The 18,940-nt window shown below is 33.8% G+C and overlaps 1 protein-coding gene across 1 annotated transcript; it reads right to left on the bottom strand.

Annotated features, from left to right (window-relative positions):
• Positions 1-3,246: 3,246 nt before the first annotated feature.
• LOC126871060 (aromatic-L-amino-acid decarboxylase) lies at positions 3,247-13,521 on the bottom strand. Its single transcript, XM_050629427.1, has 11 exons — positions 13,357-13,521; positions 9,144-9,233; positions 8,587-8,707; positions 8,295-8,408; positions 8,027-8,146; positions 7,330-7,459; positions 5,885-6,033; positions 5,511-5,622; positions 5,219-5,427; positions 4,505-4,705; positions 3,247-3,989 (listed from the first exon to the last, which is right to left on the bottom strand). The coding sequence occupies exons 2-11, from the start codon at positions 9,221-9,223 to the stop codon at positions 3,783-3,785; spliced, it is 1,443 nt and encodes a 480-aa protein (XP_050485384.1). The 5' UTR covers positions 9,224-9,233; positions 13,357-13,521; the 3' UTR covers positions 3,247-3,782.
• Between the last annotated feature and the right edge of the window lie 5,419 nt (positions 13,522-18,940).

Below are 18,940 nucleotides of genomic sequence, written 5' to 3' on the forward strand. Positions count from 1 at the left end.
AATAAATTGAAGAAGTCGAAGAACTTGGAGAAATTGAAGAAGGCGAGTTTGATTTTAGTAATTACATACATGTATAGTTTATTGAATCGGCATTGTTATAACGATGATATCTCGATAAATATTTTCAACATTTATGTATAATATAGTACATTTATATATTTATTACAGTGAGTTGCGCGTCTCAAGAACGGAAATAAATGTTTGAAACAAACCTTTTACATATCGACGTAACAGGTACGTACGTACATATATTTTCATTTATTACTTTCCGTTGGTCCCGTTTAACAGTAATTCGTGTTATCGCATCGAGAAAACGTTCTTATACTTCATGAGTGATAACAGTAATATTTACTTACATATATTCGTCTTTCAAAATTACGATTTATCCTTTTAATCACATTTATTCCTCAAATACAAACATTTTGCAGATTTTACTATGTATTTTGAAATATATATCTATGGACAAAAATTAGGCAATTTTTGATTACCGTTATTACTTTTATAACATCGATCTATCGCTTGTGGTTAAACGTGTATAAAAGTAAATCTTATTACGTGCGTTGTATCAACCAGTGCATATGGAAGTGTTCAAAACTTCTTTCCATTATTTTTAAGAACGTTTGCTCGCTCGATAGACCAAACAGTGTAAAGTAATTCTAGATCTATTTATTGTCCCAGTTGCAGCACTACATTATGTTCAGAATGCCATAATTATACTCGATGTTAGAACGAACATACAAATATCCGCAATCTAACGACGAACAATTAAAGTATAGCATACCTGAAATAAACTACAACGCTTAATTGTTAAACATAAATAAATAATGATCGTAATCGCTTAATAATTAATCCGTAATTATCTTCAAGAGATAAGTGTCGTGAAACATATTGGTACGCCATTATATCTATTACAGTATTTACACACTAATTAATTAATACATTAAATCAATTCGAGTCGAAGTATATTAAATTTCATATCATTTAATACTATCCTCGTATGAGTGAAAAAATTAATACATTAATACAATTAATACAATAGATGCAACCTGATAAAAATACATTTTGCTCCTATTGTATATGTTTCATAAATATTATGCATAATTGTTGAATAATATAGATGTAATACTTCTTGAGATATGCTTCTTGCATTTATGCTAGAAATTCTGTAACTAGTTTTGCAGTTGTAAAGAATAATATATATAAACTTATTGAACGTTCTATTAAATAATTCGAGTATAATTATAAAGTAGTTCGAGTACGATTATGGCAAGTAATTATCGGGGAATAGAGGTGATTTGCGTAGAAGAGACAAAGATATGTTACATAGATACGTACTGGATACTTATAACTATCGTATTGATAAATTATTTACAAAGTAAATATAGTACATATAATTTAATAATTAGTAGATCATATGCAAGAGTAATATATATCAGATCGACAGGATAGAACACAAACGTATAATTTACACGTTCGTTTCAATAGCATAATCTTTAAATAATTTAATAAAATATAAAATTTTTTGTATATTTTATACAACTAAAATCAATATATTCCGATACATAAATATTCTTGCCTGATGTCTAATATACAGATCTACGATAATTACTTTACGTGACATTATCTGTCACGTACATGCTGGGACATGAAATTATGTTTGTAAATAAATTAAAGCATGTTTACGTAGTTGCATATTTTATACACTTGAAACATCTAACTCAATTTTCCATGACTTATTTGCTCAGGATATTTACCAAACATTTAATACACGCAACGTAGACGTTTCGAACAGGAAATAATGACAAAATTTGTTAAAATATTTGAATTACTTGAAAAATATTAATATCATAAAGGAAGATCTTACTTTCCACATTCATAATATTTACAAAACATTCTTCAGATGCAGATAAATCGAAGAACATTGAATCATAGAACATTGAACTGTTTTCTTTATCAACGAGGTAAAGGTGATCGTGATAATATTATTTCCTTTAAGGAATCAATCAACGTCGATAAGGTGAGCACGACTTAAATTCAACAACGTGCGGAATAATTCCTATTTTATATTGCACTCGGTGTCGACGATCAAATTCTGTTGATCGTTTACTATCAAATGCTATAATTCCTAAGTAGTTACACGCTTTAACTTAATACAATAACTTTAACTTGATGTAACTTAGTAGCGGCACATGAGTTAGAGGACAATTTCAACCATGTTATTGTTTTGCCTCGGAGTATCAACATCGTTAGGACACACATAATGTAATAATAAATAAACTCCGCGCAAAACAATGTCACCAGTCAATGTCGCGCCAAACAAGTGAGTCAGTCGTACGAATCAATATCAATTACCAGTTACTAGCCTTGACTGTTTCAATATCTCGTACCCTCGTCATCTAAACCGAACGACTAATCATCCTCCACACACACTTTAACTTAATACAATAACTTTAACTTCATACAACTTAATACAATCGCCGATGAAAACCAACAAGAAATAAGTTTTGCGAACTAGAATGTTTTAAATTACGTTAAGATATTTACTAGGCTTTTTTTAAATACTTGGCAGAAGTTCTGAATGTAACAGATATATTTGCAAGACGCTTCGGTGCCAGCAATTGCGTAACGCGTTGCTAAAGGTACATACGTATGTATACAGTGTCTTGCTGCTTGAAGAAAGCGATCTAATGGGCCTACACAACGCTATTGCTAAGGTATGCGTTCGAAAACTGGTACAAGGCGACATTTAATATTGCGCTTACAGCAAATTATGCGTTCACTGACGTGAAACGACAGTCGAATAACGATCTTTGGCGTGTTTCTTATATGGGACTTGTCTAATATATTTCGAGGTTATTAATATTATTGAAGGGGACCTGTGTGTGTGAATGCATGTGCGTGTAACGGCTGTGGCCGTCGGCAAGTCTTTACCGTGGCAAGAAAGCAAGAGAAAAAAATATCTGAGTCGACTTAGGCTCGGTGCAGACGAGCGATTTGCGGGAAATCGAAGTTTAGAAAATTGTATACATCAATACAGAATTTCTTCTTACGCTCATCTTATATTCCAGATTTATGCTCCTATCTTTTTATTCGTTTGTATTTTTGCGCGTTTATATCTTTACACATTTACTTTTTTATATTTATATTTCTATAAGCCCAAGAAATTCCGACTTTCCTAGCACCGATAACTTTATGAAATCATTGAACACGTATTCCGTTGCTTAAGAAATTCCGTCTCCAACATTTCTCAGTCGTTCGAACAGTCCCGCAACTGTGTCGCGTGGTAAAATGTCTGCTCCGAGCCTAAATCTCGACGAGGAGTTTCACTGTAGCGTGTAACTTTCGTTACGTCGCGTCATTGTGCCGATCTGCGACAAACAGATGGATCGGCAAAATAGAGAATCGAGAAGTAAGAATCGAATCGCCGAAAGGAGAAAAACCGTGCGCGGAAGGTTTAACAGTCGTTCAGCGATAAAAACGTAAGCGAATACTGAGCTGTGTAACCGATCGTGTTAATTGATTAAAGATATGAAGGAAATATTTCCATCATTATCATACGAATATATTATGCTAATGATCTTACTTCAATTTCTATCTGATTCGTCATTTGTAAAAGTTTAGCAATTATACGTGGAGTCGCGAAATACGTTAAACAAATCCCTGTTTCTCGATTATGCATTCGTTCTTCCAAGATCGCTAACACGAAAAACGATTAAAAGCTAGGATTGATTGCAGGTTGCAGGTGTCAAGGACCGACAACCACGAGCTATCTGAGCCCGCCATCACTTAGAAACCGATTGTTCCTCGAGAACCTCGTCTGCTCTCAGCTTTATCTCTTTCCAAGAGTTTTGAATATCTTTGCTTTCGCTGTACCGCGAGCAAACTGCGAACCGTAGGAAGTACATGTCGTTTATCTTGGATGGCACTAAATGAATGTTTCCGGCGCCGTTGATCTTTTTCAATAAGGTCTCGTTTATGTCATTCGATCCCTGCGAATGATATCACATGTCGTTACAATGGTATATTTTACTTTTGAATATTTAATCGAGATTCTTTCGTTTGGTTCTTTTGCTTCGCAATGAAAATCTGGGGATTGTTACTGGCTTTTGTCTTTAATCAGAAAATTGTGTTTCGAAATGATTTCTAAGACGATATTGTGTATTGATAAAATAGAGATAAAATTATTTTACGACATTAGACAATTTAATCGTGATACTAATAATATTTAAAATAAACCCAGATACGTATCCCTGATTTTCATTTTTACGATGTCCTTTTGGAATAATGGCGTTTTCCTATATTTAAGGAGTTTAAATTGCATTTTTGTTGCATATTATTCGTTTACTACTCTAATTAAAAGAACAACGATGAATCTGATGTGTATCATGTAGATAGAAACAACGTCGTATAATCGTGAACCGTAATAATTATCTGTCTATGATAGGTGTATCAGGATTAAATGTGACATTCGATAAAAATAGTATGATGGAAAGACTGCTCTTACCTTTAATCGGAAACAGACAAGTCCTAATATCACTTCGGCGACAATTTCGAATCGTGGATCCGAAAGAACCAGCGCTTCGAATTCATGAGCCTGGGCAACGTGGTTTCTGATATATCGTTGAAGATTTTCGACGCCATAAATCCTCAGCACGAACCAGAGTTTCAACGCTCTGAATCTTCGTCCCAATGGAATCTGCCAATGCTGTATAAAAGGTAAAATATTAATCTTCAAATATTAATAAATTCATTCTTCTTACAAAAATGAACGACGATTCTCAAATTTGATAAATATAGAAACGAGATACAATGTCAAGTCTTCTACTGTTGTTATATGACAATTTTATAATAGTATTTTTTCCTACGTATGTGCGAAGAAACTTGCTGAAAATGACAACGTGAGTTCGTGCTCGCCATCTATATGCGGATGCGTTAGTTATAAGAAATAGTAACTAGAAGATAATCCTAGTTACAATCGATAGATTTAATCGATAGGCTTAAGATGCTTTTTTGTTTTTATCCCTAGTTTTTCTAAGGTTATTTCGGCTCACAACGGTGTGATAGATTTATCCATTCAATAAAATAATAATTATCGTGATCCTACCTCTGAGTATAGAAATAACAACAAAACTTCTTACTTGCCTCCGTAATATTCGATAGATAATGATCTCTTATACGAACGAAAAAAGTTGTAGTTATCATTAACGAACTATCTTACCCTATAGTCAGGAGCAGAACCTTGCATATCGTGCTTTAGATACAGAGGATCCACATTGAAAGCATTGATAACGTATGTCGGATCCTTTAACCACATTGTCGAACAATCAAAATTCACCAACATCCATTTGTGTGGATTGAAATTGAAGGAATCTGCCAATTCGGTGCCTTTCATTAAATATCGGAATTCCGGGCAAATAAACGCTGAACCTAACGAAGAAAATAGTTCAGGTAATAAATTCTAGCCTCGTAATATTTATTAGATATATTATATGTGTAATTGTTTAAAATACCAGCATAAGCTGCATCAACATGTAGCCAAACATTCTCACGATTTGCGACCACACCCATTTCATCGACACGATCGAATGCACAAGAGCAAGTGGTTCCCAAAGTGGCGACAGCCTGTAAAATAAAAATGAAACGAAAGTCGATTTTATTCGATCAGTATAAATTTTATATTCGTTAATGAGACCTTTAGTTGAAGTTTCAAAGTGTTAAACATTCAATAATTTGTCACAAATGTTTGAACTGGAATAAAATATTTTATCTTATGATTACAGGAATCGTTTCGTTATTGCTAGGGAGAATGTACATAATATGTGTCTGGAAAAGCTGCGCTAGTATCGTATGCGTACGAATTTGCATACGAATACAATGAACTTACGTAGAATGGAATCAGTCCTTGTTCTTTATCCTTGCGAATGGCCTCTGCCAGTGTCTCACCGCGAAGTTTATATTTCGAATCGGCTTCTAGCAATCGGAACTTTACGCCTCCGAGAAGACCAGCTCGTTCTACAGAGCTGTGAGCTTGACCTGAGCAACAAATTAATAACTGCGATAGAATATACTATCTTCATCTGCAATAAATCTAGTTATTTACTTCGTATCTAGTTTTATAACTAATTCATCGAAGGAAGCAAATATAAAGAAAGAAACAAGGAATTTGATAAATCGTCGAATGGAATGCTAAATTCTGTACAATTCCCACTCGAATTATTCTCTACTTATTATTTCCAAGTTTATTGTTAAACTGCGAGACGTTTCTCTCTCTTTCTTTTGTTTCAACACCGAATCAATGCATCCATCATTTTTTTTTAATTATTCCATCTGAATACAAACAATCCAAGCGTGATTGCCACTCAAACGTTAATCCATTAGCCGAACAAAATATGCTTTAAACTTTCCAAAACAAAAGCCCTTTGCAATTTTTAATCTCGACGGTACAATAACCAATAACGACTACTTTGATCGAAGCGAATATCAATGTAAAAAGAAAAAGCATTACTACAAAAGAATGGCAATCCCATGGGATATTCGTGATATTTCTTTTTCTTCTCTGTTCACGTCATCGATGCGTAGAATAACTTAGAACGGAGAACAATTAGCGAACGCCTTTTACGAAACTTTCTACGTGCTTTCTACGTGATTCGACGTGCTAACAAAGAGACGCAGTAACAGGAGCACAGAACAGCGAAGGCGGTTAGACGTGGGTGGCAAAGGGTGGCACAGGGTTGAAATAACTCGAGTGGTTATTACGCGTTGCTATGGTGACAAAGTGCTGGCTGATGAAGTGCCGCAACCCCGTACTCGGCTTGTCATCCCATCCCCGGCTCTCGTGCCTTTGTCAAATATTAAAGAGCACCGGCCAACGTCATCGTTAATCTTGTTTACAGGAAATCACGGTAGTGCGCGACCTCGAATTTTTATCCGGCTAATCGATGATCTAATTCCTTCGATATTATCCATCTATATTTTTCGAATATTTGACAAAAGCGTGGAATATTGACTTCACCTTTCGGAAAGGTAGAAAATTTATTTACGTGAAATTGATCGAAGTTGTTAAAGAATGGCTTCGAAAGTTCGTACCTTTGCCAGACGAGACATTAAGAATATTAAGATTAAAAGAATGCGATTCTGTCATCGAAATTGATATTTTCAGCAATTTAAGCAATCTTTGTAGCAAGATAAATAAAGGATTTTTTTTTAAATATATTTTACTCCGGTACGGGTATAAAGTTTAATTATTTCATAAATAAGATTGGTACGTGTTAGATTAATGTCTTAACCGATACTTCTGTCAGCATCAAATAGTTTGAAACGATTACTTACAGGAACTATAAGCGACTAGTTTTTCTACAATTTGGTTATCCGTCCAGTCAGGATGTTGTTCCTTGACCTGCCTTATTTTTCTAGCCTTGGCGCCGAGAAGTGCGACTAAAGTAGCTTCGCTCGCGGTTCCCTATAATGCGAACTTGATCATTAACTATTATTTACGAGCTGTCAATTATGCCTGAGCTACTCGTGAAGTATCGATCGATTTCGTCGAGACGACGCGACGAAGCTTAAGATTCTTGATAAGCAGCCCAACGGATGAGCAACAGGTGAATTTAACACGGAGCATTTACGTTAATTGATAATTCTTTAGGCGTAATATTCCGCAAAATTGTGTCATATACAAAATAAAGACATCCCAGTCTGCTGGCTCACCAAATTTATTATCTAGATTTTGAAAAGAATCTTGAAAGATTAAAAGTACTTATAGATTTTCATAATATGATGATAAACACATTAATTTCGCGATTTAAATCACTAAATTATCAATAGATATTTATGCGTTCGAAGGTGAAAGTTTCAAACGTACGAAATATCTAAAATATGCTACTGATTACGATATCTAGCGTGTGAAATAAATTTCTGTTTAGCTCTCACTTTCTCATCTCTGTTCATAGAAATATAAATTTGTATAAACATCCTTATCTTAGGAATTCCAGTTATTTTACTAAACGAGTTTTTTGGATAAATTTACCTGAATGACACCACCACCCTTTCCACCGCTGCAGGCTAAAAATTCTTTGGGCAGATCTAACATTTTTCCTAGCCAATCCAACATTATTACCTCCAACTCGGTACAAGCAGGACTTGCAATCTGCGACAGAGAGGTTTGTTGCATTTGAATAAACACCAGAAATTTTCTTTTTTCCATTCGAATTTCGATTAAATGAAACGTGGAAATAAAAACGATCAGAAAAGTAAATAAGAATTGAAACATTTTTCAATTAAATGTTGACCCTTACCCAAGTGAACCCGATGCATGCGATAGCACCGCTAAGCATGTCAGCAACGATCGCTGGATACGATTGGGCTGTAGGAAAATACGCGTGAAATTTCGGGCTATGCCAGTGTGTAACCTGGACGAACAAATTTTCTGCGTCAATAAAAATTTATACCAAAATTATCTAGTATTTGGGAATTAATATTATTGCGATATTCTACGCTATAGTTTTGTATCATTTGTAACGCGAACAATGATACATTATATGATTATATGTAAAAAATATCGTTTATCATATTACAGCTTGTACTTACTCCTGGCATTATCACTTTTTCGATATCTGCCATAACGTCTTTCCAACTTTCTGGCTTTTGCGGCGCCTCGGAAGGCAAAAGGGGTTTCATGTAACCTGGTTCTACTGTCGGAAGCACTCGCCTATAAATTTTACTTTATTTACAAACGCAAAGGAGAAGCTTCTAAGCTTAAATAGATCTCGATTAAGCGTCATTATCTCTAATGAAAACTATAATACACCGTGATTAGTTGAACTAAAATAAATAGTATTTGTATTTTGTTTTGTTTAAAATAACTGCAGTTAAAAAATATATAATCGATATTTTTCTTTTATATATCCCTCGGATAAACCAGATTATCATAAATTAGAATCGAAGAAATTTAAATTCAGAAAAAAATTGTACGCAGAGTATAAAATTACAGAAGGAATAATCGATTCTGATTAATTTGCAGTTAAAAAAGCAACGTTATTACAAAAGATTATGTTACGTTACTAATCAGCGAAATCAAGGCAAGTATGGTTTAAAAAAGAAATAAGGACGACGAAGCAGGATACGAAAATGAATAAAGAAATCACCTGTCCCTGATATTTTCCAGGTAATTAGTGATATATTCTGCCATTTCCTTGGCGAACTCCTTGAACGCGTCGGGATCCATTTCCTGTACCCTGTAATGTTCCAACATTTCGCTAGTTAGTATAAACAAACTTTTATGTTGCATCAGGAACTACTTTTTAAAATCGGTGCGGATCTCTGAGTTGCCAGGTTGCAACGGTTGACAGCTCTGTACATGCGATACGATAAGTGGCAATTGGCATGACTAGCCTTCTCAATGTGGGTCTTTAGAATCGAGACAATGGAAGACAGTGACACGTGTTTCGTCGCAGGATGGTAAGAAAGAGAGGAAGAGATTTGATCTGTTCATAATAATCAACGTGAACGGGGACAACTTGACTCGCAAAGGAATAATGACCATGAGTCATTTTCGCGAGGCAAGTTCCGTTCGATTCCTTTCCCCTTTGCAACTCACTGTACACTGTTTTGTATCACAGGGCCCGATCCTACAATATGTTTTTCACTAGCTGTTTTCGTAATATAGTATTTTTCGAGACAGTGCAATATCGAAATTACAAGATTCTGTCTTTGCTATCTCGTAATTTATGTTGCTATAAAATATACATATGTAGAAGGTGTAAACTACTTACAATGCAATGTCAATAATACTTAGGATAATCTTTCATGCTCCATGATACGTTCGACATAATGAAAATCGCAGATTTAAACGCGATACCGATCTCCGAGGAAATAAAAAAGGCTAAGTAGTAACGATAAAACGTGATCATCGTCGCAATACTACAGCCCAGAGACTTGACTCATTTGATCAACCTGCAAAACTATTTCTACTCCGTATTTTTCCTGGTTATCTATAAATTCTTCACCATTTCCATAAAAGACACATAATGCTATTACGTTGATGCAATTATCTGTCTCCAGTGAGATAATTGTCTACGTGCTACTGTCATATATTATCGTTAAATCAATTTATCGAATGTCTACTTCGAGACAAGTTATAAAGACTCGAAGATGATATATATATAAAAGGTATAATGCAATGGAATGATTACTTAACGATATAAATAAGAAATATCAGTATATTTCTGGAATGTTATTACTCATATTTTCGCTACAAGGTAGTTGTAAAAATCTTGCGATAGACATATAATTTGAAAAAATGTTTTAATCAACGAATAGGAAGTATTTTTGCTTCAAACTTTCAGAATTATCATTCCTGACTGTATTTTCCAATTTTAATATGATGCTATAATAATAATAATAATCGAATAGCAGGCGATAATAATCATAAAGCAAATTTTACCTATATACATGTCATAATGTTCGTTCTATTCTAATACTTGTTTCGAAATTAGTGTAACGCGCAATCAACAATTTTCCTTAACGTCTAAATTTCGACGAATCGTAATTGAAATTAATAATCCACGGCATACGAATGATGGAACTGATCGAGATTTTATTGGGAATTCTTGAAGGATAAGGAACCAGGAATCCCCTGGGTATTTCCCTGTTCGGCTGTGACGTCAAGAGGTTCACGCATCGTCTTTTGCATGTTAAGCCGAGAAATTGTATCCTTGTTCGATTGTACTTTACAATTATAACCTTATATACGTGATAATTTTCTTTTTAAATTTAAAGTTTGATCACGAGAGAAAATGAAAAAGACAGATCGGTTTTATTTAATTATTGCCTAGATTTATAAATCAGCTGACACTCTGAAACATTTCGTACCTTTATAATATTTGGTTTAGATCAACCATGACCGATTATGGTTTCTTCAATTCCCGCGGTCGGACAAGGTCGTTGTTATTATATTCTTGTACAGAAAACAAGCTTTTACTTCTTCTTACAAGTTGCCTAACGAGAATTACCCAACTCTTCCACCTTCCAATCTCTAATTTTAATTCCAATCTCAATTTACACTGTTCAGGTGAAAGTCAACGGTTTGGTAACGACGGGACGTTTTAGATAGATTTAAATTCATAAATTTTTATTAATATGCACACTCCACACAAGTCGAAAAACTGAAAATGAAATTGAAATTCGCATGTTTTCAATGCAGATGCCATTTAAAACAAGAAATTCTTCGATATTTAGCACGTATATTTTTCGGAGTAAACTTAAAGCGTCATTGACTCTAAAGCGATTTTAAGAAAGTTTTAAAAATTCAATTATTGCCATTCGTAATCTAGTTAACGACGAATAATTAAAATTACACTTCACGGCTTGTATCTCAGGACGTCAAGAAGCATACAAGAGTTTGGTATCTGTCACTTAATTGACTCGTTAATTTAATTACAAATGTAAAGAATTGCAGAAAATGTTTTATTGTGGATCTTTTTCGTTCTACCATGTTCACAAGGAGAAATCCACTGATGTTGTCAATCTTTACGCAACGATCTCAAATAGCGTAAATTCTTTTACATTCTATGGTGCAATGCTCCACTGTATTGTTTTATATTTTCTTGTAGAAGAATAGAATCTTATGAATTTTAACGAACTGACTGTGATATAGTGCAGTCAGGAAAAAATATCTTACAAACGTTCAAAAAAGTTCGTTAAAAGAATCAATAGTTGTTAGATCATAGATATTAGAAAATATGTACAGCAAAATTCCTATTGAAATGGTTTCTTCTTGAATGCTGCAAATGATAGTGTTGTGAAATTTCTTAAAAGATACGAACCAGTACTATAATAGGCTTGAAATAAACAATGTTACGAAACGAACAACTACATTGTCAAAGTTGAAACATAACAAATTTGAAAAAAATACGAGCCATTCAGAATAAAGAGATAATGGCAAGTTCAATAACTTGTCGTGTACGTAAACAGATGCGGTAACGCGCGTTTGATGATAAATTATCCAAGAATATAGTAGCTTGCAAATGATGTAGTAATTGATTTCACGTGATTTCCACTTCTGTCACTATTTTCATTTTTATTTAAATTTAAAAAATGTTCTCTATTATTTTCAACATTTTCAATTTTTGGCACATCTAGTTTTGACTACTTGAATAAATCTATAGTGTACACTGGCATGAAAACCAAAATCGAACTTTTTAAATGAAAGTTTTTTTAAATTATCGTTTATATCGATCATAATAAATACGTGTTTAGAAAAAAATCATTGTTCGAACATTTTTTAAATGTTGGCTGCAAAATAACATGTTAGTCCATTCTAAACGATTTTTACAAGATTTCGAAAATATGATCAGTCAATCTCTCACGAAGTTGACAGTAGATATAGAACAACTTTTACGAGTTTTAGCAACGTGATTCTATTTCGTAATATTTCTTATTTCGGGACGATTAGCGTCTGTTAAAAAGTTGCCTCGCGAAGAAAATCGTGTTATCTCAGTAACAACCGACGATTCTTCAAATTGCTCACGGCAAATTAAAACATACTTTAACATTGTACGTGGCATTCTTGACATTTAATGGCGAACGAGACTATTTTAATTGCACTGTTTACGTACATGCGAATAATTGTAATCAATCGTGTATTAATAATATTTGCTTCAGTAAGAATTCTGTTACACTGCATAATAATTTTTTCTAAGCACAATCAATTTACATATATATACTATTTACATCAAAATGATTTCTTATCTATCTCTCTATAAATATCAAAGTAAACGATTCAATGTTGCATATTTTACACTGAATATTATAGTTAGTTGGCTAGTCGTAATAAAGTTGAACGCGTTGACTTGAATTTCTGCTTTCATCCTGTTTACAAGAAAATATCAAATGATATTTCCAATATATCGATATTAAATTCCTGCTTTTACTTTTCACCAGAGATTTAATTGTTCTATGGAATGTAAAAATAATTACAGCATTCAAAATTATCGCGTAAAAATCTTCTAATCCATCTTTCTTCCTTTCGCTTCGAATCTAAAACACCTCTCCTCCCCTCGAAACAAATAACGCGACTGCGAATGTTTATCCATTTATGTAGCAATTGTATCCTTCAAATGTACAGAAACACAAAGAATATCCACTCGTTGCAACATTATTGCAAGTTATAACGACAATCGATAATAATCCGGATAAATTACTCATAGCAAAATTAATAACAAATTATATTACAATATGGATAACGCTAATGAAAAAACTGAAACGTATCTTCATGTACTCTTCGGTTCTATGCATACGAACATAAATTTCCAACATTCACAGTCTACGAATACTAATAAAAATCAAAGAGCAATATACCAGGCTGAGACGTGATTGCGGTACGGGCACTTGACAGTTGACTATCCACGTGGATTCGGTTCGCGTCGAGTCAGGGGAAATCCGCGAGCTCGTTCGAGCAGCTGCACGGTCCACGAATGTCCGGATGAAATTGCCGTCTGCCGACTACGTCGTGTTGCTTTATGTACCACCCCACCAAGTACTCGCGCCGCTTGTCGGTTCCTTTCGACTGATCGCGATTACCAGCTGCGCAGGTAGATCCGCGTACTTCGTCCCTGAATTGGCGATTCGATCGATCCGGACACCAAGCCGGGGATCGATAAGTCAAGTCTACCTAGTTTGATTAGAGTTGGTGCGGCGATACGCGAAGTCAGGATTAACAACTTCGTTAATTGTTCGATGCCAGTCGAGTGATTTCTGACCGGGCCATTCTAACTGATGATTGCCGGTTGGATTGCTTCAGGATGTTGCAGTATTTTGTTACAATTTAATCGAACATCTCGTTCGTAATCGTATAATCATACTTTTCGAAGATTGAAATTATTTTATTAAGCATTCGCCGGGGATTTCGTCGACGGAGAGTGGGATTTTCTGCGATGAGTTTTATCGGACTGACAATGAGTTTTGTACGTGAAGTGATCATCGTTGCCGTACACGTTTATTGGTTTAGTGCAAGGTTAATTTTAGAAAGCGAAGATTCGTTAGGTGGAATATTTTATTATTGGTTTTTATGTTCCATTAATCGACGCGATGGCTCTCATTAATTTTCTTATTGTCTCGACATACGTTTGTCGCTAAATCGTAGTTTGGTGTTTTGGAAAAGTTACGTGTGTAATACCGAACCACATAAAAAGATAATTTTGGTAATATGGCACTGACTCGTAGTACATTATGACATTTTTAAATTTTCTTTCCTCAAAGATCTTCGTTCATTTTTATCACACTGATACGGATATACTAAGTTTCCTTGTAATTTGCCTATCCTTTCATGGACTGTTTAAAATTCTTATTTGTCTAATTTTCACGAATATATTTATTAAAAATAGCTTATTAAAAATATCTTACTTTCAGTTCGTTCAAAAACAGAACACATACTTAGAGATTCTCACTTTAAATACCAAACTCTATAAAATTGAATCATCAAATTTTTAAAGTATTTATAGTTCATGTACTTCCCTTTACACGCGAGTTTTCGAAAAGACGATCAAAGATCAGAACTAAAGCTAAACGAAATACATAGAACGACAAGGTATCTTAGTACGACCTAATAGTATAATAACGTTTTGAAACTCAAAGGTAGCTGTACCGAGGCGAATTATAACTTGATTTCAAGTTCGAAATCAAGGCGCCATTCAGACAGGAAAATTGAATTAATACTTTCAAAGTCGGCGCTGTTTCGTTGAAACGGATATCTTGTAAAATTGTGTCGCAACGTGATTTTTAGTTTTCCTCGATATGCGACAGTTATTTATTCGTAGCAGTTTCAACTTTTACGATACCTATATCCTACGTGAAATTATATTTTATATTATCTATTAAAACTGTTCAATTAGATTGCGAAAAGCCACGCCTAAAAGGAATTAATTAAAACGATGATTTAATAGATGAATATGTAATATAAAATGTGGAAGCTGCGGTATAATGAACACATGATTTGACACTCAAGTAAAAAAAAAAAAGATTATTAATGAAAAATCTGCAAATTGATATTTGAACACAGCCGTAATAAATCTAACAGCTAATTATGTAATATTAAATATCAAAGCGTCCAAAAATAATAATTATCAAAATATTAATTGTAAGTTAATGATATATATATATATATATATATATAGGCGCATAAAGATACGATTTTTAAGTGTTACATATATACAAAAATTTGTTGAATTCCTCCTTCTCTCGCAATGAAATTTATGCCAGAAAAACTTTTGCGACCAAATCAAATATAAAAATTATTTCAATTTTCCTATTTTAATCCAGTCATGATTTTCTTCGCATATTTCTTTAAAATTAATTACAGGATTAAATCAACTCATAACGAATTCACGATCAACCTAAGACAAAATTATTTTAGAGCTACTCTTGACCCAGATTGTGTAAGACGTAAAATGTGTCGACGATCAACAAGTTGTTCGAATAGGAGAAAACCTGTAGCTTCAGAATGTACATTGGATCGAGTAGCTGCTTGTCAACGAACTGTTTCCCCGAATTAGGATAATTACTAGTATCTTTCATCAAACCAGGACGTTAATGAAACAGAGGTAGCTGGTTAATTTTAAAACTACGTCAATGGCATATACGGAATCGTGTTTCGTTCACTTCCACTTCTACTTCCACTGCTTTTCCCTTCCACGTATCTCGCAAAAATGTCCTCTGGAATTTCACACGAAACAGCATTGACTCATTCAGATGGAAACGGAAAATCCGAGATAAAGCGCGCGCGCCACTCCAACATCCTGATGCACGTACGTATGTGTTGTGAATTACGTTCTTGACTCGATATCTGGGATATTCCGGAGGTTTTACAATATTTGTGTTTAGATTTGTATTGAATCGAGGAAAAGGTATTCCGTTATCAACCCGTATGTTTTATGGTCCGAAAATATCATTGAAAATTGACGATGAATGGAAATCTAAGAAATTTAAATTTTCCTCCAATTTATTACACAATGGTTTCTAATTTATTACTTTCGTATTATTTTATTGTATTGTTATATTTTATATATTATTTTATTTTAACCATTACGATTCGTTGCATTTTATGTAATAATTTCGGAGAGCCTTTAAAAATATCTATTTATTATATACTTTATCTTCATTTATTGTTACTTACTTCGATATACTGCAGTTTACATAATAACTACCAAGCATACGTGATAGAGTCTGAGTCATCCTACGATAATATCAATAACATTGAGAAATTCTTCGACAGTATAGAAGCATACCTAACTACTTGGATGGTTATAGCCTATGGTACTGCGTTACAGATCTACTTTCACATCGAGACCTTGTATTAAAACCTACCTAAGTGTATTGCTAATGTCGTTTCATGAAAATAGTAATTTATCAATAATAGCTTGATCGTTGATTAAGACGTTGAGAGAACGAAAATAAGAAATAATTAGCGAAACTGTTACGCTACGCGTGTAGCTTGACAATGTATGTAAGTTTTATTTTATATACGTATTTTGAACGTATATATTCAGAATTAGCGTTTAGTATCTCTTAGTATCATTATTTATAACATTAGTATTGATAATTGTATTATTCCGTATGTGTAATTAAATATATATTTGATCAAAAGATTTCATGTTTTTTTTTTATTTCTTTTTGATTTTTTTTTTAATTTATGCATAATAACTCGTATTTCCTTAATTATTTAATATCCACGCTTCCAGAAATGAATAGGCCAAAGGGTGAATTTATTTCTACTTCTCAGCAGAAACTTGCATCAGTCTTATAACATATAACACGCAACGAAAAAGTTTTATTACAAATCAGTCGTGATAGATGAATATAACGTAATAGAAATTCACTATAACGATCCACTTTGATCGTTACCTTGACGACGATTAATTCCCACGAAGAATAATAGATCACGAGGTTAAATCATGATCTGACGAATGGTAGAATAATGTATAAATGCGGGAAAGGAATGGCTGGGTGCTTGTTCAAAGGGATTTCTGGATGGTTGAAGGAGAAAAGAGGGTAAAGTGGCCGAGTTCTCATCGAGGGAGGACAGCAGAGAATTCTTCTTTCTCTTCTTACCAACTTTTAGCCGAGCGAGCTTCCTTCTGTGCCTTCAATTTTCCCTGTTCGATTCGCCAGTCGATTCGAGTCGTCGAAAAGCTAAGAAACGAATGTACTTTTCCTCGATACACTGTGCCGTCGTCATGGCTACCATCGTCTTGGATAATCTTCTGCCTCTAAGGACATGTTCTCCGTTATATCAGGCCATTTTATTTCTCAGTTCGACAAACTCATTTCCAGCTAGTAGTTTAGTTATGCGAGAAGTACGAGCATCGACGATCGATGGCATCAATTTCGAAAATTTGTACCGATTAACGAGACCAAATAAATTTAAGCTTCTTTAAAAATCAGGTGTCTCCATGAAAATGACTTCTTTTTCGTCGCATCAACAACTTAGTGTTTATTTAAAAGAACAGAAAATTACGATTACAGATTGTTACATAATTGGCAGCATTTCGAGCAATTTAGCAGCTTTCGTATTGATTTATAATCTTTTCAATTGTCCATTATACTGGATTTTATATCGAATTGCTGTCTACATAGCTCTTTTATTGCAGGATGAATTTATTGTAAATGTGGCATTGCACAATTCACAAAATGACGGCTGTCCTCTCTTAAGGATATGAAGATACATGGTTTTAATGTTCTACCTTAATTCTAGAAATTATGACTCGATTAAAGTCAATTATAAAATTATTATTTGCTTTTATTTGAAAGGATTCGTTTATTTTAGGGTAAAATTATTTCATTTTCTCTTCTAACTGCCCTTTTGGATTCCCTCGGTCAATTCTTATAGCGGAGAAAATGTCATTAACAGAGAGAAGGACCGAAGCCTGGAAAGACAATTTCCTGGTGTCTCATGGTTCACCATTTCCTTTGACTAAAGTTGTTCGTCTATTCTGTACCACAAGAATCCACGGGCTTCGAGTCATCATATTCAGCTGCCTCTTAACAGCTTTGATCATTCTACCGCTATTAATACGTCTCTGTTTGACGTTACTAATCGTTACTGTATCTCTTTCGTATAATTGGAAAAAATGTACAACATGCTTTTCGTTCAGCGATTATGCTAGAAACCAGATTAAAGAAGAGTACGTTCGCATGAAATATTTCGTACGATGGTTATGTTCAATTGAAATTAACATTAAAGCTCGATGGAAGTTAAAACGAAAATTTCAACATTTTGATTGAACATTGAAATTTACCTGAATTCAGATTGCGAGAGATAAAATATATCAAAGTAATTGGTCGAATTGTTTTGTAAATAAAGAAGGCTTTGCTTTTCAATTTAACATTAGAATTTTGAAAAATCAATATCATCGTCGTTTTTATATTTTCACTAAATTTCCATTCGAACGCTTCAAGTTTAAGAAAGTCCGTTGTTAATTATGTCTCGCAAGTTTCGTTAAACAATATGTATTTAACGTTACACTTTCTGTTACTAAAATCATGTTAACATGATTAACGATTATGCTTAGGGGAGGCATGACGCGGAAGAAATAGTGTATTATTCGCAGCCATTCGTTCTCCTGCTGGCAAGAGGAAAAGCTATCGGCAAATGTAATGCATTATGCATGAGTGCGTGATATTCAAGTAAAACGGCGCCGATTCAGAAAATGAAGCCTCTTTAAGAATCACCACAGTCAAGAGTAATACTTATGAATGACTTTTTCTTTTCTGCACTTATCTTGGTAAAAACAGTGTTTAGATATTTCTTTTCTCGAAATATATTATTTCTCCGTTTGATTATTAATTCTACAAGAACAATAGGTTCTTTCAATTGTAATTCAAATTCAAAATAAAATTAAAATTCAATTCTACGAGTATCATTATGGTGCTCGTGATTAATTACGTA

The sequence above is a fragment of the Bombus huntii genome, chromosome 11 (genome assembly GCF_024542735.1).
Source record: "Bombus huntii isolate Logan2020A chromosome 11, iyBomHunt1.1, whole genome shotgun sequence".
Classification (NCBI taxonomy): domain Eukaryota; kingdom Metazoa; phylum Arthropoda; class Insecta; order Hymenoptera; family Apidae; genus Bombus; species Bombus huntii.